This window comes from Falco punctatus (genome assembly GCF_963210335.1).
Source record: "Falco punctatus genome assembly, chromosome: 5".
Taxonomy (NCBI): Eukaryota; Metazoa; Chordata; class Aves; order Falconiformes; family Falconidae; genus Falco; species Falco punctatus.
The window spans coordinates 4,691,832-4,714,938 of NC_137584.1; the positions used below are offsets into that span (position 1 = coordinate 4,691,832).

The window sequence follows — 23,107 nt, forward strand, 5'->3', positions numbered from 1 at the left end:
CGTGCTGTAATGTAAAAGAAGAAAATACTTCTTTGTGTTAAGGAAAATAGAAGGGGAGAATGCTGTTGATCACCATTGCCTAGCGTCCATCTCATATCCATATGTAACCTAAATTCTGCCACAATAAGCTGCTGTGATAATCACATTTATAAATGTTTCCACTCCGCCCTCTCCTTACTCCTCTTCCCTATCCTTTTCTTCTCATTCACCTTCCAAGAAGTGTTTATTCTGCTCCTCAGAACACATATGATAACTACTTGAAATCAAGGACTAGGAGCATGAGCACAGAACGCTGTTAAAACCAATGGTGAAGAAAGGCTGCTAGGGGCAAATACAGAGTCCCGAGACCCGCCCCGCTAGGCGCATCCTTCTCCTCTGCCTTGCCTTGCATTTTGTGGAGTTGGAGGAGCTCCTATCCCTTAGCTGCTTCTGTGCCTTCTGTTTCCTCGTCCTCACTACTTTTCTTTTGAGCATATGCGTAACAACTTGCCAGTCTGTGCTTTCCTGTAGCACCTAGAGTCACTGTTTTGGTGACACTCTGCTTTCAACTTTACATTGCGTATGCATGTTTTGTTGTTATTTCTGTATGTTGCCATTTTTCCCCTGAAGAACACAATAAAAAGAAGTGAAACTTCTGTTTACCATAGTTTATAACTCACCAGTAACTGAAAGTGACCACCTAGGAAAAGGACACTTCTCTCTCCTGCTTTCCTTTTTTGTGCTTGGTTTCAAAGAATGTAGTATGCAGAAGCTGCTATTACTGCTTCTGTGAAGTTACGGTGAAGAGTTATGGCTCTTGTCTGGTTTTGTATATTTTTAGGCAGTGTTAATTCCAAATAAACTAGAAAGATAACTTCAACAAAAATAGAGAAAGCATAGTTTATACAGATACTGTGCTTGTTTGGAGGACTCGCAGTAGAATTTACTGCCCTCACACTGTTGAGGCATCTGAGAGAAAATTAAAGGATATCCTTGAGCACACTGAACACCTCATCCCGACTTCATCGTAGGCCTGTGTAGTTGTTTGCACATGTGTTTAAATTTCAGAAGTTTACATTCCTGTTGCTAGCAAGAATAAATGAATACAGTAGATATAGATCTGACCAGTGAAATTATATCTAAAAATAAATTTGCCATCGTTGCCCTAATTTTCTTCTGAGCAAATCTTGTTTGAAATAATTAAAATCATATATTTCTGAAATACCGTTACTGCATGTTAATAATAAAATGTTTTGTATGTGTCTTTTGCATTCTGTTCTTCTGTAAAGGATCTCTGGAAGAAGCTTAGCTAAGCACCATTTATGCTGTGACAGCATAATATTAGATTGCTGCTGCAAAACTCAATTCTGTGTGTCTTCAGTTTTCTACATTAAATTTCTTTTTCTGTTTGTGAAATCCTGTACAGCAAATGGAACCATTTCAAGTTTTAATTCAAGTGTTTGATTTTTTATTCTAGGTTGTTGGAAGAGGAGCCTTTGGTGTGGTCTGCAAGGCAAAATGGCGAGCTAAAGATGTAGCTATTAAACAAATAGAAAGTGAATCTGAAAGAAAAGCCTTCATTGTAGAGGTACAGTACGTTTGTTGGAAAATACGTGGTTTGGTAGAGCTTATTTTCTTAAACTCATGGGTGCATTTAGTGTACTAAAAGCTGTGTCTGTATTACAAGGTAAATGCAGCCAGTACGGTACAGGCCTAGACCCTTTTACTTGCCGAACAGGACACCTGTCAGAGCACACTGCAGCTCCTTTAGTTCTCTTCCCGTAGAAACTGGAAGGCAGGGGGGCAGAGAGGGGGGCAGGCAGGTAGGGAAATGCCACTTCCTAGATTCTGTCCCGTTGTGGAGTCAGGGTGCAGTTGAAACACCCGAAGAGCTGATTAGTGCTTCCAGGGGCTACAGTGTGGGTTCTTTGTACAGTCAGGTCCACACTTGAAACTGTTTCTTACTTTTTTCAGCAGTTCTAATAATTTCTTTTTTTTTTTTCTTACGTGTAAGTTTATTAGTACATGTAACTCATTTAAGGGTAATCACTCTTTCTATTCAATGTCTTACTTCAGAAAGACCTTGAGCAGTTCAGATACACTTCCCAAGATACATAACATATTCTAGACTCAGAAGTACCCAAGTAATTTAAATGAGATGTATCGTAACATGCTGCTTAGTATTTAGTCAGTAAGGATCTAGGATGTTCAAGATACACAAAACATGATAAAAATAAATACTTTAAATTGAAACTAAAAAGGTAATACACTGTAGGGTTAAAGGAAGCATATTTGTAGTAGGCCTCTGTGTGTAAATATTTATATGTTTTTCATTACCATGGAAAGTTTTTAGTGTTGTTAATCTGGATCTGACTTAACATTGAGTAGACATGATCAGCATTTTTTTGTTGTTCAAAACAGAACTGAGATAATCCCAGAAATACTTCTGTAATTACTGGGATTCAGGAAACCCTACACAGTGCAAGCATCGGTTGTAATATTTCATTCTGTTTTTTTACAATATCTGAAACATACATAAAAATAATATTCACTCCCTAGATGATGAATAGCATAAGCTGCCTCAGAAGTCTGTATAAATTGGGGAAAAAAATCCTTTTTCCTTTCCTCCTACTACCCACTGGTAAAGAAGAATTCAGTGCAAAATAGTCTGATTGTCAATACAAGCAGCAGTAGGTTCTTGGAACTATGTCACATTAATATTAAACTGGCTGGCTTATTTTATAGGATTGTGGGGTTGGGGTGTTTTTTTAAACAGTAATTATATTGTGAATAAAGCCAGTATTATTCGGATTTTATATGTAGCCAGACAATCAGGATTCCAAAACGGGAGGCTCCAGGAAGAGCACCAAACCTGTAGAGGTTGCACAGTACTTATGACTTGAGTGATTTTACTACACCATGAAAAAAATACTTTCTTTAAATTTGATTTCTTCAAGATTTCTTTTAAAACACAGTTCCAGTTAGACACAAACCTAATTACATAAATTAAAATGCCAACAGGGACGTCAGTCTTGTAATTCCTAAAATCACCGTCTAGGGTCATGCAGACATACAAAACTGTGATTGCTGTTGTGGTGTATGAATTATACATGTGAAAATAAAGCATTGGCCTTTTTCGCCCATGGTTTGAAATGAAGTGTGATTTGTATTGCAGCTTCGACAACTGTCACGAGTAAACCATCCCAATATTGTCAAGTTATATGGAGCCTGTCTAAACCCAGTAAGTCATAGCTTTGTCAGTATGACAAAAGGTGACTAGCTTAACGTTTTCAAGCATCAATGCATAAAATGTGTTTTGTACACAAAAGCGTATATTTTACATAAATTTTGTATGGTTTAGCCATAATAAGGAAATACATAAATATGTAGGTTGGTTGATATTTTCAGGTTTTTGGTTTTTCTTTCCCCTGCTATGAGAAATAAATTCTTTCAAGAAAAACCCAAAGTTGTTTCTAAACACAGGTTGCACTTCAGTTTGTCAGAATGGCATCTGGTGTATTACACTTGTAGTGTCATTCGCATCTACAGCCCTATTAATTGCAAATTAGCAATGTGAAAAGAAAATACATTAGCAACACATGAATCATAGCTTGTAAATCAGTTCCTATTCTCAGATATGCAGCTTTCAGGATTTGCTTGTTTTCTGCCACAGCTGCAAACAGTCCCACAAATTCTCAAAGCAAGTACTGTGACAGGACAGATGTATCCTTAGCTAGTTCTAGTATAGGCTATTTAATTGATTAAAGTAATGCTGCATCCCATTTTTTCTTGGTACTAGTGAAATTTTTTAGACATGGTGTTTAAAATCTTTTTGTAAGCCACTATAAGCAAATGAATTGCAGTTTGAAGACGGTGTTTGCTTTTCAAGACTGAGAGGGAGGGAGGCCATTCTCTTCTTTCCTAACTTACAGTGGGAACTAAGTATAAAACTGATTTCTGTTTGCTATATGTAAATACATACCATTCAGACTGACCCTTTGATAAATTTTCCATTAGCTTAGGTATGGAGACTTTGCAGTTCATCTCAATGAACTTTACATTTACAAAAACTGTTTTCCACCCCTGCATTTAAAACATTCCTATTTTTTTGTCCCCTCCCTGCCCCCAAAGGTGTGTCTTGTTATGGAGTATGCTGAAGGAGGTTCTCTATACAATGGTGAGTATCATTTCAACATAGTGTCTTCCTGGAGCTGAAGTACTAGTGTTAGGGCAAACACAATGTAAAATATAAAGTTGCTTCACACATATGTCTCCACCCTTGGAGATACTCAGAAGCCATCTGGACACAATCCTGGGCAACTGGCTGTAGGTGGCCTGCTTAACCCTGCTCAGGGGACCTCCAGAGGTCCCTTCCAACCCTAGCCATTCTGCGGTTCTTTAAAATTCTTAATGTAATTTTAAGGAGAAAGGAGTGTGCTTTTAAAACCCACTTTTTCAGTCCTCTGGTTTGTTTCTTGATACCAGTTTGTTATGTTTTATACCAGCCATTTAAGGTTTTCCAGTGGAACAGATTCCTTTATAACTTGTAAATTCCCTGAGCATTTGTTTAACATACTTTACCAGGGATAGCCAAGAACACGCAACATCTTTCATATTGAATTTCAACATGAAAAATTACGAAAAACATACTAAAAAGGGGAAATATTTTGACATTTCCATTATTTAACAGTCTGCAGAAGGGTGTTTTCAGTTGGAGTAATGAGGCATTGATAATTACTTAGATGGAGCTTCTGACTGGTATGTTGTTAACTCCATTGTATCTGTTGTAATATGCAATAAAGTTCTTTTTAGTTTGTGCCTTTGTTTTGCAGTGCTGCATGGTGCTGAACCTCTGCCTCATTATACTGCTGCACATGCCATGAGTTGGTGTTTACAGTGTTCCCAAGGAGTGGCTTATCTCCACAGCATGAAACCAAAGGCTCTAATTCACAGAGACCTGAAACCACCAAAGTAGGCTTGTGGCTCATACGTTGTATTTTCTCACAATTGGAATTTAAGATAATGTATAATGACTTACTTGCATTTGAAAGAAATAGCTTTAATTGTTACTGACATTATTGGATGTAGTGTATTCTGAATGAAAGCTGTGCGTTTGAAACTGCAGTTACAGAATGACGGTGCAAGGTGCAGGATACGAACTGTACTCGTTTACTTTCTGTTAAACTGGAAAAACATCCTGCTCCTGCCCTGTATCATAGAAGAGGATTTGGATAGGGATAGGGCTTCTAATCAGAGGCATTTACAATGCCCCAATTTTACAATGAGTTGTGGTGTTCAATGAACATGGGGTGGGAGGTTGGGGGTGGGGGTGTTTGGTTGCTTGGTTTTAACATCATATTTAATCCGATAAAATAGAACTCTTCTGCAAATGGCCATCTTCCTCTATGCCCTCCTTCTGCTTGTTCCACTACCCCTGCCAGAATCTCCCATCACTGTCCACTGAAACAAAGACATTTTCTACCCAGTCAGTTTGTTGATCTGACTCATTTTACAGCTTCAGATCTGGCTCCACAGATTAGGTGGAAACAGAGATTTGGGGATCATCAGGATCATTCCCTTTTGATGGTAGCCTGCCATTACTACAAGATAAAATTATAATTTGAAGCCACGCTTTAATTTTTTCTTGTATCCTCAGTTTTGATTTAGAGAGCTGTTAACATGTAACTTCAAGTGCTTTCATTTGAATAAATAGCTAAATTGACTGACATTAATAGGACTCTTGATCGTTCTTCTTTTGGTAAAATTGTTACAGCACTTGTTATTTTTCAACCTCTGCCATGTGAAAGACTAATTTTGGCAATATATGCTTAGCAGTTTACTATGGCTGAAGATTTTTACTTAAAATCTAGCATGTAGAAATAGTAATAAATTGCAATATGTATTTGCTTATTTTAAAATATTTTGTATGTTCAGATGACCTTACTTATTTCTCAAATTACAAAACTAAAGCACTGAGAAGCAAAGCAAATAGATATTCAGCTATATTAGAATGATAGTTGTTGGGTTTAAAAAAAATAATAATAAAAAAAAAATCCACCCAACAACAGTGGTTTATTACCAGACTATTTCATCCTACAGTTTTATTTTTTATTTTGTTTTTTTCTTTGACAGTTTGCTCTTGGTAGCTGGGGGGACAGTTCTAAAAATCTGTGACTTTGGTACAGCCTGTGATATTCAAACACACATGACCAACAATAAGGGAAGTGCTGCTTGGATGGCACCTGAAGTTTTTGAAGGTAACTATAATTTACAGTGTCAATGTTATATGTTCTTCCTAGGGATGCAACGGTGAATTAATTTGATATAGGAAATAAGAGCATCATGTAATCTTACTTGATTTCAATCAGTGTATGAACGTTTGAAGTAACAGCTGAAAGAGTCTTGCTGGAAATCTAGCATTTATTTCAAAATCTGTATGATTATGTATTGATCTAGTTATGCTGAGTTTTGAAGTGGAGCACTGAACTGACCATCGTGATAGTATTAGACAGTTAATTACATGAAGATATGGAATCTTTATTTGTGTCATTGTTGAGATTTACATAAGGAGTACCTTTAGACAACCGCTGTTCATTTTATAAGTAATTAAAATGCAGCCAGAGGGCTATTTCCCCATGATTGTGCTGTTTCCGAGACTCTTAAGTCATTTCAAACTCTTCTGACATTTAAATTGATTGTCATTACTTTCACTCGCTATTCTGATCAGCTTGTATCTTTAGAATTCCCCTGTTAGTGTCTATAAATTGAACATAATTGCCTTCATTTCCAGTCCCCACTTTCTTGTAACTCCATCTTCATCTGCTTTTTGTGTAATCTAGAGGTTTGATGCACTTCCTTCTTCCTACATACTGAGGGACTTGTTATTAACAGTTAATTTAGTTAAGTAGGAGAACAAGCTATTTCTTGGAGCGTAGCTGGGAAAGACTGAGGACACTTGATAATTAGATATAATTGCTGCATGATTATCAGAGAAATAATCCAGTCAATATTTGATTGAAAATTAAGCACCTTTTAGCCATTCAGTACCTTAAATTATCATTGTAGTTAGCAGAGTGGTCTGGAGAAGTCATGTCCCTGCTTTAGGAAGCAGGCGTCCTGGCTTTGAGAGATTTGGCAAGTACCTCTGTGCAGCAGTGGTTTCCCAGATTCTGGATCCAAGTGGCCACTCTTAGTGTCCTTATTGTAGAGAGGAGCAGCAAATTATATGTGTCCATCTACAGTTTTAACAGGTTTTCTCCTGAACGCTGCCTTTGGAGCTTTTGTTTTGAAGGTACCATCTTCTCCGATATATTGTTCAGGGGACCCACCTAAGGGTGATCTGTTTCATTCTGGTGCCTAGAAACTTTCCATTTTGTCACTCTGTATTGAGGCACCTGCTCTATTTCTTTAAATCTAGCTAGGAATGCTTCTTTTCTTGACATTTATTTATTCTTAAATGAAACTGTATAAATAAGAGATATATTTTTCTTTTAGAAATAATCAATTGGACAGTCATTGTTAAAGTTAGATTTTTTTGAGTGGAAAGCCTTAATCTAAAATGGATTTTGAAATAAGTATATTATACTAGGGATTTGCAGTGCATATTCTAATTCCTCTGGTGCACGAATTCAACAAAGCAGAACAAAGAAATCTTGTATTACAAATTTAGTGCTGGACAGCAGCAAAAGCCTTCAGTTTACAGTTGGTTTTATGTACTTTTATCTGAAAGCATTTACTGATAACGACACAAATCTTTACACCAGAACAAGTATCAATGAAAGGAAGGAATCTGTGAGCTTTTATGGTGCGGCATATCAAATCGCTCTTGAAGCAGTCATTAAACTACTAAAATACTCATGTCTAATGTCAAAATTGTTAAAAATTTGTTTGGTTATGCAACTGCATCAGAATTCAACAATGGAATAAATGCTAACATTTTAGTACTGTTCTAGTACTGATGCTTTCAGATGAGAGCCATAAAGGCCCTAGAACTATCTGTAGATGGCAGAGTGCTCATTGAAGTAGCTGCCCTAATATTAACATTTTCCCCCCATTTTAGCATTATAGGGTATTGAGAGCCTTGTACAGATCAAACAGTCTAAATAAAAACAGTGTCATTTAGATCAGAATAAAGTGAAAGAGAGCAAGTGCTCTAATTTGAGAACTCCCTTTAGAAGAAACTGTTTTAAAACTGCTTGGGGATAATTGGATAAATTGAGGACAGACTGTGTATATCCTACCTTGGTCTTTTACATAATGAAACAATACACAATACTGTATCATTCTTTTTGCACTCTCAGTTTTCAGAATTAGTCCAAGACTTCTCAGCTAGAAAATAGGATTTCCTTGCTCAATCCAGAAAATAACACTACTTCCTTGTCATAGGCTGTGGGTCACAGAAATGCTGCGGCTGCATAGATGAGAGAGACTGTTTTGCTTCCCTTAACAATCTGCCATTGTTTACAGATGCTTTTTTTTTTTTTCCCAGCACCTTTTAAACACCTGACTGGTGAAGTTGATTTTGTTACTCCCCTTCAGTACCTTTTGAACTCATTAGCCACATCAGCTATTTTGACACAGGTGTAAAGAGTTTTGGAGATGCCAGGTTCTTAGTTTTGTAAAATCTGTGCCTAGGAGAAGTCCGGATTAGTGTCTTCAGTTAAAGATGACTTGTGGTTTGTGCTGCAGCCTGTCTCCCTTGCAGACTGGTGGGTCTGTAAGAACTAGCCTGAGAATATGCTGCTTCTCTTGTGCAGTTTGTTGGAGGTATGGGGGCAGAGGAAGGTGGCTTGTAGTTAGAGTGGAGCCTGTTGAAACTGGATGCTATATGATGGGTATCTACATGAAACTACGCTTCTCTAATCCCACCATTTTATGAAATTATTTGTGTCAATGCTTTCTGTTTACATATTAACAAAAAGAAATCTCTTGGCCACTGGATGCCAATTTTGATCCTTGTTTGAAGACAGATTTCTATTATTTATACGCACATATTGATGATCATGTCATTAGCTATTCACGTGTATTTTTAGTATTTGTGTGAGTTATGGTTACAGAGCATACATTCTTTTCAGTCTCTGAACATTTTTATTCATTATTCTGTATCACCTACGTGTCTTCTGCACCTTTAACAGGAGTCTTAGAAATACTGAACTTATGGTCAAAGAACTTTAAGTAATGACCTGACAGAAAGAGTAAGAGTAATAAATGGAGAGGAAATAAAGCGGTGAGGAATTGAGGAATCTGCTGATGTGTTCATATGCTATTTTACTAGTTCTGCTAAATAATAAAGTTCTGTAAATAATAAATGAGCAGTAGGTATGACAGAGATGTTACTGGCTGGCATATTGTGACGCATGGAAGAAATGAGTTGAAAAATATTTGGAGGAAGCAAGCATAGTCAGTTAAATCCTGAATGCAAGAGATCTTATAAACCACAATTTATTAAGTTTAAATTATATAAGAAAACTAAGGCATTTTATCATTTAAGGATGACTCTGAGTGAAACGGATTGATTTCCAGAGGGAGGCATTCTTAACAATTCTCCTGTCAAATGATTTCAGACTTAAGTTAGTGTGAATCAGCCAGCTTTAGAAAACTGTTTTTTCTCAGCAAAACAATTGTGAAATGAAAGGAAGCATACAGAGTTATTTGTCAGCTCAAACTGTACTTCTTGTAATGTGGTATATAGAAAAGAGACATATTAATGGCTTTCTTCCAGGTAGCAATTACAGTGAAAAATGTGACGTTTTCAGTTGGGGTATTATTCTCTGGGAGGTAATCACCCGTAGGAAACCTTTTGATGAGATTGGTGGTCCAGCTTTCCGCATAATGTGGGCAGTTCACAATGGTGAGTTGAAAATACTTTTATTACATTTGAAGTTGTCTGTTTGACCTGTAAATTTGCTAAGCATTTTTAACTGTGAGCTTTAAATAACTAGTTTTTCTGGTTTATACTTCATTAAATATGCATTTTTATCATGAGGACTTAAGAGTTAGACACTGCTGCTTTCATGTCACGTGGGTTTTATGTTACTTGGCTGCTACAGTGCTTGCATTTCCTGCTACATGTAACTAGCATATGAACAAACAAGGGAAAAGGGCCATGTTCATTTAGTTATGACACTCCATTTTAAAAGTGATCTGAATTGTGCTACAAAAAAACCCACAACCCATCCTCTGGATGAGTAATGATTAGCCAAGTTGTCTTTTATTGGGCGCCTACAGTAAATGTGTGAGTTTAAGTAAGTTTAAGTCTTTAGAAATGCTAGAAACTGTGAAATTCCTGCAGGACTACTAGGCATTAAAAATGTTGCTTTGCTTTTCATCTGTTGTTTTGTCTTTGCTGCTGGGGTTAAGGTTTTTGTGGTTTTGTTCTGCTGTTTGAATTGTTTTATATCTAGATGCCTACAGGAATGGAGCAGGACTCAGCTCTCCTAGGTACTATACAGAACAGATTCTCAGGAGCTTAGAGTATAAACAGGAGACAGTGATTGGATTCAAATGGACAAAAGAAAGCAGTGGTACAACATTGGTCCAAATAATAGACTGTAGTGTCTTCATGCCAGTAGTGTAACTTTTTTAACAGTGTGTTTTTAGGTACCATGGCAAAGCAGAGTTTTAAGAAGAATAAAGTAATGATAGTGAAGTAGTTCAGTGAATGTCTGCAAAGAGTTTCTGCCGTTTGTGAAAGACAACATCAAAGAAAGCACGAACTTGTTTGGAAGATGTAATTAACAAACAAGCAGTGAAAGCCAGTACTTTGCCAGAGTGTCATTGCTTCAGTACTAAATGATACAAGCTTAAGGTGAGCACAGGCATCCTATTCAACGAAGAGGAGAGAGAGGCGGACAGTGATAGGATGGATGAGCATTACAGTCATAATAACACACAAAGTGTTTGCAAATGGCATTTTTGAATGGAGAGATTCTCCATTTCAGTTTTTCAAGGACATAAGTCATTGAGATTAGGAGCGATGAGTGCCTCTCATGAAAGCATTGATTGTCAAAGTAAGTGTAAATGTAATAGTCATAAATCAGAAAGCCTCAGTAAGGTGCAGAAGTATCCTTTAGGGGAAGACAGATTCCCTGTCTGTCCCTGGTTTGGTTTTAAAAACTTATCTCTTTTTCTTTTTGCCCTTCTTCTTTTCTCCCCTGTGTGCCCCCTCCCCCCGCCCCCCCCATCCCCCACCCTCCCTTTCATAGGAAGGAAATGTTAGTGCGCTTCATCTCACTTGAAACCATTGTGGCACTCTTACTTGATGTATTACTTGTTATGCTTAATAGGCTTTTAAATACTTGCTGCTTTCTGTGCAAAATGTCACTACATCTCGTAAATTAAACACAATTGTATGTCTGTTAACTGTATTCGTTGTTGAAATAGTAAAGAGTAGAAACTGGAACCAAAAGAATGGATGAATAGTGATACAATTGAAGTAAAATGTGTAATTAAAAACATGTATAGACCATGAAAAAGTCACCTGAAATTGGTGTTTCCAGTGCTTAATAATTTTTCAGGAAGTTCTTAAGAGCAAAATCTGCCCTCAAAAATACTTCCACCACCACCACCCGGTCTTCTTGTAAGTACAGCATTAGGAACCAAAGACTGTTGCTAATTACTTCCTAGTTTGGCCTAAAGCTTTATTCTTCAGAAAGTGGTAATATTCATTAGCCATTATAATGTGTTGTATTTGGTCAGTCAGTGAACTTCAGACCACTACTGAAGGAAAAGTTTCATTTTCTTTCTACTTGTTTGTATGTAATTGTAACTTCTATGTAGTGCAAAGGAACTTTTTTTGTCAGATTTTTGCTGGTAAGAGAGAAAATTAAGTACAAGCCATTTTTTTCAGACTAGAATTAACTATACATTTTCCTGTATTTATTTAGCAAAATACCAGAGAGAAATCAGTTGCTGTCAGTCATCTTATAGTCTGTTTTAACAAATTAAGGATTTTTTCTAATTTCAATTATAGGTACTCGGCCACCACTGATCAAAAACTTACCTAAACCAATTGAGAGTTTAATGACCCGTTGTTGGTCCAAGGATCCCTCACAGCGACCATCCATGGAAGAAATTGTTAAAATAATGACACACTTGATGCGGGTATAAAAATGTATTTTTATATCTTAATTATTCCTTAAGCTATTAAGTTGGGAAATTGAATTATGAAGGGTATGTGTTTTATCACACTCTAAAGGCAGGCTTGCATGTTTTCTCCTTTTCTCTTGTTGATAAAAATTTTCAGATTATTACAGTAGAGAAGGGAAATTGTTCCTCTCCTTATGGCAGATGTATACTAACTCATAACAGATTTGGGGAAATTAATAAAAATATTTATAGATGTATTTTAATGTATTACTAAAAATAAGTGCATTTATTTATCTTCTAAATACATTACCATAAACATTATATATAATTAGTATTTATAAATTATTTTATGAAGTCTTATTTACATAATTTTAAAACAATTGTTAATTACTTCTTAATCAAATTAATTGCGCTTTTTTTCACAGTACTTTCCAGGAGCTGATGAACCTCTGCAGTATCCTTGCCAGTATTCAGATGAAGGGCAAAGCAACTCTGCCACTAGTACAGGTACACTTGTATAAGTAAGAGAAAAGAATGGCAACATGAAGTGGTGCAGATGGGTTATAAAGCACATTCTCATACAGATTTTGAACTCAAATTGCGAACGGTAACCTTTCCAAAATCTTAAGTATTGGCAGGTTTTGGGGGTTTTTTGTTTGTTTTGTTTTGTTTTTGTGGAGACCTCATACCACATAATATTTAGTATTCTCAGCCAAATGGTTTTTGCTGAAGTGTACCTTTAATGGAGAACAAGCATATAATAACAGTGTCTAGGTTTAAAGTCTCCTCCTTTTTTCCCAATAAAGGCTGCTAGCAATTGACACTCTTTTCAGTCCTATGTAGTGTTAAAGAGTTGGTATTTAAAAATTTTTTACTTACCTTGAAATCCGCATCTGCTTTTGGTTTTGATCTCCACAATTTAACCTTTGTTAAAATTAATTAAAAAAAACAGTTGTTTTGTGTTAAGATTCAATAAATACAGTGATCAAGGAAATCTCTAGAAAGATGAATGGAACAAAATGTGGGCTAGGCTTTCAGGTAGTCTTGGCCTCAGAGAAATTCTTTTAATAACGGAAAATTAAGATTATTCAGTCTGCTCATTTTTTTAAAGTACAGTTTTCCCACTTAAGTAGTTCTTAATCTTGAGTGTCTTCACCTTCTGCTGCTTGGTTGGTTTGTTTACTATCTCCAAACAAATTGCTGTTATTTTGGATAAAGTTTCCTTGGCTGCTTTGCAACTTTGTGACCTGTATGTTACAAAAATCTTTTCAGCTGTGGCATTTTACTGTACTAGCTGTTCTCCACCCCTCAGCCGGTGATTTGAAGATATGATCTATCTGTTTAAACTGTGAATATATTCCTCTATGGTTAATGATGGACTTTGTCATTAATTGTGAATGAGGTTGCTCCTCATGGTGCTAATAAAAATCTACCCCAACAGTTTCAGAGCAAGCTAAAGATTGACTTTAGAATGTCATCATAGTACTTCAATTGTGTATTCTTTTTCACTTTTTACATTAAGGGATCTGTTGCAATCTTGCAGCTTGCCTTTCATTAAAAGTTTTCAGAAGTGTTGCTTTAAAGCAGTTAGATTTCTGAGAATGCTCAAGTGAAGAGATGCACTCTAGTACTTTTAATGAAATTTTTCAAATGTGTTTCCTTGTTACTTATTTCTAGGTTCATTCATGGACATCACTTCTACAAACACAAGTAACAAGAGTGATGCTAATGTGGAACCAGGTGACTTCCAAGGAGCTTCTACCAATGACACTATTAAACGTTTAGAGTCAAAATTGGCACAGCAAATGAAAAATACAGCCAAGCAGCCGGTAAGCCAACGCATGCATTTTGGAGCCATAATAATGAAATGGACAAAGATCAACCAAAGTGATGTGACTGCTATGAAAAATTATGCTCTTCTTTCAAAAATAGTACAAAATTGGAGCCAGTTAGTTACAGGAAAAGAACATGAAAGGTGATGGAAAAATATTCAGTGATTACAAAAAGGTAAACTGGAAGGCTCTAATAAGACCTGCAATGAAACAAAAGAATAGTTGATTTTATTTGAAGGGATTCATTAGGTGAAAAAAAGTATATTTGAAAATAGCTGCCTTAATTTAGAACCAAAATATTAGTATGACATGAAAGGATTAAAAATTTACATGAATTTTTGAAATACTATTTTTTTTCAAGTAGGGTGAAAAAATACAAGATTCTCTTGTGACAGCGTTGGCCTAATTCTACTCAATTTTTATCTGTGTAAGGTTAGATTCTCTTGAAAGTTGCAAATATTTGGTTCTTGTATGCCAATAATAGCTAAATTATTACCATTTATTGATTTATAGATTTTAAATCCTGTCACTTTTTAGAGGCATGTTATAGAAACATATTTTAACCTACATACTGTGCATGTCATGGAGGGGCTTCTGCAGGATTTTTTTTCTTTTCAAAAATGTGATTGTTGCAACAGGGTGATCCTGGTCGTTTGAGTTTACCCCCATCTCGTGGGAGCAGCGTAGAGAGCTTGTCAGATGTTCGCGTGCGACCACAGTCAGCCCTCGTTTCAGGAGAAGCCAAAAGGATGAGTGCTGACATGTCTGAAATTGAAGCAAGAATAGCTTCCATCACAGGTAAAATTAAAGGATGTATGGGGGATAGCCTAAGGAATTGGAAGGAAGGAGGATGTAAAACATGCATAGTCTTACAAAACGTTAATGCCGTTAGCCGTATGAAAGTACTTTAACTTCCCATGTAGTCTTTATTGTCCTTGTATGAATTGTGGGGGAAAACGGCTTCATTCGCAGTTGTACACTCAACAAGGTTGAGCATTGTAATTGGGTACTTTTAACATTATGGAAGAGACTACCTTTGTTGAATTATGCTTTTACCTTTTCAAAAATATTCCTATTCCAAATGCACAACTTTCTCCTTTGCATCTGAAATAATGTTACTCCGTCTCTGGTAGCATACTTCTAAAATCACACTTCCTTCCAGGTTATTCCTATAATATTTTGAAATTACGACGTGGGTTTAAAATTCAGCATGTTCTCAAATAAGTTTTAAAATAAACTTTGTCAGATTTCAGAAAGGGAAACATAGGTAGATTTTATTTATCAGATTAACAAAGCATTGCTGTCTTAAAAAAAAAAAGTACAGGTGTTTTGCCAGGTTTCATTCAGGTAGCTATAAACTTTCGTGTCTAAATATTAAATCCTTGAGTGAATTGGAATTTATGTGTAAGTATTAATAATTTTATGACGAAAGCAATCTTTATTCTTCCAGAAAAACAAATTAATAAACATGTCTATACTTGGCAAACACTTTCTTGTCTCTTTTCTTCATCAAAGATATTGTTTGTTAACCTATGCAAACTTCAGGTTTTAAGTTTCATATGTGAAACTTGTTATGATATATAACCACAGATTTAAATAATCAAACAAAATTTCTTTGGTTAGTCCAAGGTTATTTAGCTGTTCTAGTATTTTTCAACTATTTCTGAAAATTAGGGTAATTGAGTAGCTGTAATTAGTAAGGAAATATGCATCATATTCTGGCTTTCTTGTGTACCATGACTATTTAGTTTTTGTTCTTCATTGTATTACGATCACTCCAGGATCTTGTTTTACTAAATACTGAAGTTACTCATGAAATAATATTTATTTTGCCCTAAACACTTTTTGCTCTTATGTTCTTATTTTAAAGCCTTATTCCAAGGTCTGTCCTTTGTATTGTCAGTCTTTGACTGGATAATTGTGTAGCCCATCTCACCCTGAATATCTCTAAAGGTTTCCTAACACAGAAGGCAGCTGTGTACTGATTTGATAATAACAACGTGCTGGTTTTATTTTTAAATGTGTCAGGACTCACTTTGGACACTGACACTCCAAAGTCAATGTAAGTTTTTGATGTTAGTGGAGATAACCTGGCCCTCCTTTGTGTGAGTTTTTAATTTTTCTGGTTTGTCTTCCTTAAGTACCTTGCTCTGAATAGTAATCATCGTTTCAGAATATTCTAAGATTACTCTTTTTTTGAAATGACCGTAGGATTTCTTTTTCTTGAAAGAAAGTGTATATTGACTGTAATAGTTAGGGGAAGGGAGTGGGGTGGGTTTTTAAGGAATCGCTTTAGGCAGTAAGAACCACTAAAAAGAAGTGAGATCAAACCCATCTGATTGTTACTTTTTCAAAAAGAGCTGAAACAGCACTATATTCATTTTGCTTGTTTTTTAATCTTGTTGACTGTGTGACGGAAATGACATGTTGTGAACTTAAAAAAATTATGTGGCTGGGTGAGAATTGGGCTGTTGAGAGTAAATCACATCAAGAGTTGTTTAGTCTTCTTGTTCCATCTGTTGCTAGATTAAGTGTAAGAGTAAATCACATAATGCACATCACCATTACTTACTAAGTTTGAGATGGATATGCTACAGTGTTTTACCTTTGGGAGATGCATTCAGACCTTTTGCTAAATAGGAACTATTTACCTTAAACTACACAAGCAGTAAAATAAAAAATGTATTATTGAATTTTATTCCAAAGCTTATAGTATTTCTTGAACATCATTCAAAAAGTACAAGGTTGATAGTGATATCCAGTTTGCAAAACAAAAAATCTTCACTAATAGGACAAAAGAACAGAAGGCAGCGACATTTGTCAAATGTAGTAAGAGTAAGCATTTTTACAGAGATGGACGAGATTTCCTTTAAAAGGAGGTGATTTAAAGAAACAGAAGTACAATGAGTAATCTGGTTTATAGAATAGTTTGTACCCAACGCTAGAAAGAAAATGTTACATAGTTTCAGGCAATCGAGAATTTATTTTGAATATACAGGTGATCTGAAATAATTTCTTTTGTTCTCTTTTTGGATAATTACATTTGGTTTTCCCTTCTTTGTTGCTATGCTGCTTTCTGTGTTTGACTTTTGTGTTGCTAACTATAACTAATTATATGGTGTTGTAATGATGGCTAGTTCTGCATTTTTTGCTTTTTAACAGTTGCTTTACTATGTGTAAGCATGAGTGGAAGGCAATGCAGTTTATTCTGCATGACACATTTTTGCATGAACTATAGTTTAACCAAGTTTATGAAAAATGCAATATTAGGAATTTAATAATTTTGCTATTGCTATTTTAGTGTTTTGCATGTGTATTGTATATGTGTATTTTTTCAGCCTATTCCAAGCCTAAACGAGGCCATCGTAAAACTGCTTCATTTGGCAACATTCTGGATGTTCCTGAGATCATCATACCAGGTATCGCAGACCAGGTGAACGGGTCAATTGGTTAAGATGCCGGAATAATGATCAGACTGCTAAAAATACTTCTTGCTCCAGTTGCTCTAGGACAGAACTAGAAATTATTCCAATATTTTTTTCATGTCTCTGTAGAGAAGAGCATGGTATTTTATTGCAAGCTTACTTTTTTATCAGTAAAGGATTTGATAATCTAGATTGAATTTACTTTTACTGATAAAGGATTTTTTCCTTTTATGATCATGATGTTCAGAGTTTTCTTGTAGAGCAAAACTATATATGCAGTCTTTTATTACAATACCTCATCTGGTGAAAATGGAAGTAAGTTGAAAAATTTCTGTCTAGTTAATTATCTTGCCCTGATCTTTGTTGTGTTTGAGCACTCATTTTTTATCTAATAAAATATTAGTAGAGAAAAAAACTTAAATATATTATATACAGAACTTCAGATTTACATGATACTTGTGATTAAAAAATAACAATCTATGTTATTCTTACATTTGACTACGCTTTTTCTAGAGCAAAATGTGTCTGCATGAGGTATTTCTGTTGTGTTTAAATTAATGTAAACTAAAATTATTAGGAGAGTCTTCTGACAGGAAGAAAAATCAGTATAATGAGGCACCATAGCTGGTAATTTCAGTTGGGACTTTAATGAATAGTTCTCATCTATCCCAAGTCTATATTTAGTTATCAGCATATCATTTTTCTTTCCCACTCCTTTTTTTGCAACCAAAGTGGATTTCCTTCTTTCTTTTTGTGCTTCTCAAAGCCTAAAAATAAGTATAATCGCTCCCAAACTGTAATCGGTATACCATCAGCGGTACGCAAGTTGCTTCAGAATGATTTGTAAGAGGCAGGAGATGCAAGTAATATCGTCTAATCTAGAGATCCGTTAAAAAACATGGAACACCTACTCTAAATTTGTGTCATCTGAGGAAGTTTCCTTGTAAAGCTTGACATCGGTATTTAAAAGTTGAATGCAAAAAAATAATTTTGTGCAAAAGTTTCACATAACTTTATTGAAGTTTACATATAAAAATACAGAACGTCGAAAAGCAGATTCTAAAGAATAATAGCACTACCCATGAAGAGAAAACCTGTTTGGCATTGAGGCTAGCAAATCAGCAAGAAAGTTTACTAGTGTAGCCTTCCACTAATCTTGTAACAGTCCTGGCCTGCCATACATAAATGAAATCCTGAGAGAGCAAGGAAAGAGAAAGTGGAGATCTGTTGAGTTTTGCAACGTTGACAGATGATGAGAGCCTGGTACATAAGCTTGCAGCTAACTGAGTGCCTCCTGTCTGTGCACGCTGTCTGCGTGTGACAGCACTGAGGCTTCAAAGAAACCTTGACACTTTCATTAGAGAATAACTAAAGAGTCAGTGAAAATGCCGTGTCGTTGTCACAAAATAGATTGTACCAGTCTGTTGGGTTTACATACTCAGTCAGGGAAAGTCCATTAGATATTCTTCACCTGGACTATTTTAATTGAGCTTGACAGGATGGGAATTCCAAGGTGAATTTGGAATAAATACAAGAGAAATAGCAACCTGTAGAAATGAAAGAAGGTACAGGATGTTGGAGCGAGCGTATTAATGATTTTCTCAACATTTACTCTTTAAGGTATTTAAGTCTTAAATAAGCAGTAATGAAATTCACTGTTAATATGTTATCAGAGGGAACTTCATAAAGAGCAGGATTAGAGTATCACAAAGGGTGAATTTTGTTGTGACTAGGGAAAAATAGAGTAAAATCCAGGGTCGTGCACTGAGGGCCATACACCAGCAACAGGGTTTTTTAGTAAAATTACATGGGACCACAGCAGATCCATGCAGATCAATCCCAGGTAGTATGAGCCACTAACGTGATGCAGTTGTGAAAAATTGTGAAATGTTAGGGTTCATTTCCAGGAAAGATAAGGAAGCACTAGCGCTATTTTTATATCTTTTATATATATAAAAAAGTATATTTACAGGCTTTTGTTGAGGTTTAATCAGAAGATCCAAGTTACTAATCTAGGCAGAAATGTACAAATATACAAGAAACGTTTATGCACTCTGAAATAATGGTAAGAGCTCCTCTAGGATGGTATGTATGGAGAGTATAAAGAAGGATCTGAAAGCACGGCTTTTTTAGCCCACAATATGAAAACTGAGAAATGAATCTGCAGTTAAAGATTAGGAAGCGAGAACTACTTAAGCTAAAAGACAGCATTGGCACTATGGAAAAAAGATGTGAATTGTTTCCAAATAGATCTAGGATATTTATTAGAAGTTTTGTGGTTGTCAGAACAACTCTCCCATAAGAATCCCAAATTCAGAAAAAAAGCAATTAATCATGAAATGATAGGGATGCGATCATCTGCCCAGTAAACTAATCGTATTTCTCTGTATACTTAAAGCAGTTATTCAAAAGGACCTTGCTCAGTTATTCTTTTAAAGACAATATAACATAGCCTGTCTCTCTCCTCTTTCTTTGCCCTACTTTCTCAGCACAAGGCTTTCAGTCCTGGTCTCTTAACACGCTTTTCTCCTTCTAGTTATACTTCCAAGACCCCCAAACTGGAACCTTTGTCTCAATCCCACCCCGTTAGATTTCTTAGCACTTCTGCCACGTACCCAGCTCCTCCAAACTTCCTTGGCCGGCCGTGTCTGTCGGTGGGGCGAGCAGCCCGTCTCCGTCCTTGGGGCAGCGCGAGTGCCAGCCCAGTTTGTGCCGCTGCCTGAAGTTCTGCTGAGCACATGGTGAAGCAGCTGCTCCAGGAGCGGGTGGGCACCATGCAGGCATGTTACCATGAGTCAGCTGCTTTGGGGCAGGGCTATTTTAGAAGTATGAGTACTACATCTGCTCTCATTGCGGGGTTTTGTAACGTGTTGCCTCAGCTGCTTTTCGTCCATGAAATGATTATGCTACTGAGGTCGCAAAACACAAAGTTGTCAGTTGAAGGTAAAATGTTGGCAGAAGGGCAAGTTTCTAACATGTATTTGCTCCTCTTTCTAAATAAGCTTAAATAAGGGTGAATAGAACTTCCGTTCATTTCAGATGGCATTTTGTGTTACTCACTGACAAAACTTAGTTGATCCACTTTTCAGTTTCTGACTCCTTTTTCACGTAACTCATTTGCCAGGTTGTTTTCAGTGGTGGTATCCTGCAGCCAGCTAGGCAAGTGGAGTATCTATTTTTTATTTTCAATATATACTATATATAATATATAGTATAGGTAAGAAGCACCAACATTTTACTTAGATGTATATTAAAAATGAAAACCCTAGTGAATACAAAAGGCTTTTAAGTAGCTATGTTTAAAGAAACAAACAAACATCTAGGTATAGTTTGTAATATATCAAGAAAAATAATCTGAACACCTTTTCAATACAAACCAGTCAAGCAGCATCTGGGAAATGTACCTTCAAGTACAACGTTTTCTTCACTGGCAACATTAGACATCTCATGCATATAGCACACCTGCGTTAGGCTTTGTAGTTTTGTCATCTGAAACTGTGCTACAGCATTAAGATTTTCACAGCATTGACACTGGATAAATGAGTACTTGGGATAGACGCATTTTGTTGAGTGTCTTTAGAAAGTGGATAGGAATGATAGATGCTTTAGGTATTGTGATTTTTCCGTGTACTTTTAAAAACAATATAAGACAGAAATCCTACCCTTGTTTCCCCAGATCACTTCATTCTTCTGGAATTCTGATCAGTGTTTTAACTTCTTTAAAATGTCTTCTAACACTGTTACATTCACGGATTGTCCTGCGCTCCGAGAGAGATTTGGGTCTTGTAGGTATGTAAGGAAGAGAGAGTACTGTGCGCAAATAAGAAAGTGTAAAAGGAGACGCAAGTGTCTGCTAAAGGGCAAGGAGAAGAGTTCGTAGCTGGTCTGGATGTTTGGCAGGGGGGTGGTCAAAGCCTTCGTAAATTGTAGAATTTGTTTTTGCTGGAGCATGTGGGGCAGGACGTGATGGAAGTTTCCTGTTACTTTTGAATTTCATTTTAGAAAACAAACAACAGCGTGTGGAATGTTTTATTTTTTGAGGCCAGGAAGTATGTTTGTAATGTTTGATTTTTAATCTTAAAATCCTGTAAACCACTGAAATCCTGACAGAGTGCATCAAGCTACTGTATATTAACTCCTGTGCATTTACAAAGCTTAGGTTTTATAATGAGAAGAAATCAGTTTTAAATGGACATAGACGTTAGGACAAGATCAAAACTGTGACAGGAAAGCATAGAGAAGTAGGAGTGATAATTTCAAATAAAGACTATATCTTGTATGTTTTTAAACTGATATTTATCTTGAATCTGGAGCAATAAGTATTTGTTGATTCGTAGTCTGTTTCTGCTTTGTCTAAGCTATTTGCCAGAAGTCTGCAGTAATTATACTAATTAAAATGGCATTGCCTAGTAGAGCTTGCTCTTCCCTCATGCTACTAACTTAAGATTCTTCATTTAAAGGTGTTCATTTATTACAACACAGTAGTTTTGGCCCTTCTTACTCCCCCCAAGGCATTTTCTTTTCTTTCTTGCACCCCACCCTGATTATTTTAACATTTTGGCAGCCATGTTCTAATATTTCAGTAACACATGTGCTGGGTTCTTTAAATTCACAAATGTTTCTAATCTGAAATGAGAATTTCAAATATTTTTGCAAGTCTATTTCAGCTGAGCTAATTTTATAACTTAGTGTTGTTGAGTGAAACGTGCACATAATTTTGTATTGGCCATGGGTGTATCTTCCATATCTTGAATATTGAGATGAGTTGTGGCAGCCAGTTGAAGTATCCACAGCACAGAATTCTATTACATATATAATCTTGTTTGTGAACTGATTAGGTAGTGAAAGAGTTCACTGCAAACGAACAAGTCCAGAAATTTTGACATAGGTTTGTCATTCACACGATCGCAAATATTGAAGTATTAAACATAATATAGCCATTGTTGCTTAGGTTAAGTGTGTACTTTCCCTGAATTTTAGAAGCAAAAGATCAAGACCACAGAAAAGTTGCAATTCAAAGTCATTTATAGTCAGAACAAAGAATATATTCCCATTTTAGACTATAAAATGTCATGACAGATCAGTAAAGTGACACTGAGAATTTTTTATTGCTGTTTTGTGGTAATGTGTTTCTACATGTAATAGTACTTGTATTTTAAAATTTAAAGTATGATACCATTAAATGTATTGATTAATTTTAAGTAGTCTTACATTTTTGTAGTAACTGTTACAAATCAAAACACCTGTCAAGCTAGGCTGTGGAGTCTTGTGGAAATGATGCTGAATAAGAAGTATCTAAAAGGTTAAAAATGTGATGCCTGTTGCAGGGCTTTGAGTGAACTGGGTTGGTCATTGCGTGCCGGATCGCTGGGCGAGGGGCTGCCGCGGCTGCAGGACATGTTTCAGATGCTCCCCTCTGGTAGAAAAGTTACGTAATGCAGAGCTAAGAGCAAGAATTTTGAGCATTGTCAGCTGTTCCTCGGGACGTTTTGGTGTTTCCTTTTGGACAGCTGACCTGCTCTCAAGAGGCAATATGAACAATCACCATAATAAAAATCAAAGTAGCCAGGGAGATTCTGTTGCATAATCTCCTTTTATTTTTAAGGAGACTGTTTCCTGGAAATGCCTTTGATTGCGTGTCAGTGTTAAAATTTAAACTGTTTTATATAGCTGTCACTGGTGGATAATTGCTAACAGGTGGAAGGAGAAGAGGAAAAGATTACAGCATTGTGCTCAGAGGTTGATGGTGAGATGTGATTTAGCTGAACAGTCCCCTTTTCACAC

The 23,107-nt window shown here is 36.1% G+C and overlaps 1 protein-coding gene and 1 long non-coding RNA gene across 7 annotated transcripts in view; one reads left to right on the plus strand and one right to left on the minus strand.

Moving 5' to 3' along the window:
• The window catches only part of MAP3K7 (mitogen-activated protein kinase kinase kinase 7), a 48,348-nt gene that overhangs the window by 10,203 nt on the left and 15,038 nt on the right, over positions 1 to 23,107 (plus strand). For 2 of the 6 annotated variants that reach the window (XM_080389356.1, XM_080389355.1), the window contains exons 2-13: positions 1,457 to 1,567; positions 3,155 to 3,220; positions 4,111 to 4,156; positions 4,812 to 4,950; positions 6,112 to 6,236; positions 9,701 to 9,829; positions 11,951 to 12,081; positions 12,492 to 12,573; positions 13,744 to 13,895; positions 14,537 to 14,696; positions 17,036 to 17,074; positions 17,237 to 17,317. In XM_080389356.1, the coding sequence (XP_080245482.1) occupies positions 1,457 to 1,567; positions 3,155 to 3,220; positions 4,111 to 4,156; positions 4,812 to 4,950; positions 6,112 to 6,236; positions 9,701 to 9,829; positions 11,951 to 12,081; positions 12,492 to 12,573; positions 13,744 to 13,895; positions 14,537 to 14,696; positions 17,036 to 17,074; positions 17,237 to 17,317 (1,261 nt within the window). The remainder of the gene's footprint in view (positions 1 to 1,456; positions 1,568 to 3,154; positions 3,221 to 4,110; positions 4,157 to 4,811; positions 4,951 to 6,111; positions 6,237 to 9,700; positions 9,830 to 11,950; positions 12,082 to 12,491; positions 12,574 to 13,743; positions 13,896 to 14,536; positions 14,697 to 17,035; positions 17,075 to 17,236; positions 17,318 to 23,107) is intronic. The other 4 variants (XM_080389357.1, XM_080389358.1, XM_080389359.1 and 1 more) reach the window with 2 other exon arrangements.
• On the minus strand, positions 18,321 to 20,993 carry LOC308064659. The gene is made up of 2 exons (XR_013928471.1): positions 19,939 to 20,993; positions 18,321 to 18,870 (listed from the first exon to the last, which is right to left on the minus strand). It is a non-coding gene; the product is annotated as an uncharacterized lncRNA (long non-coding RNA).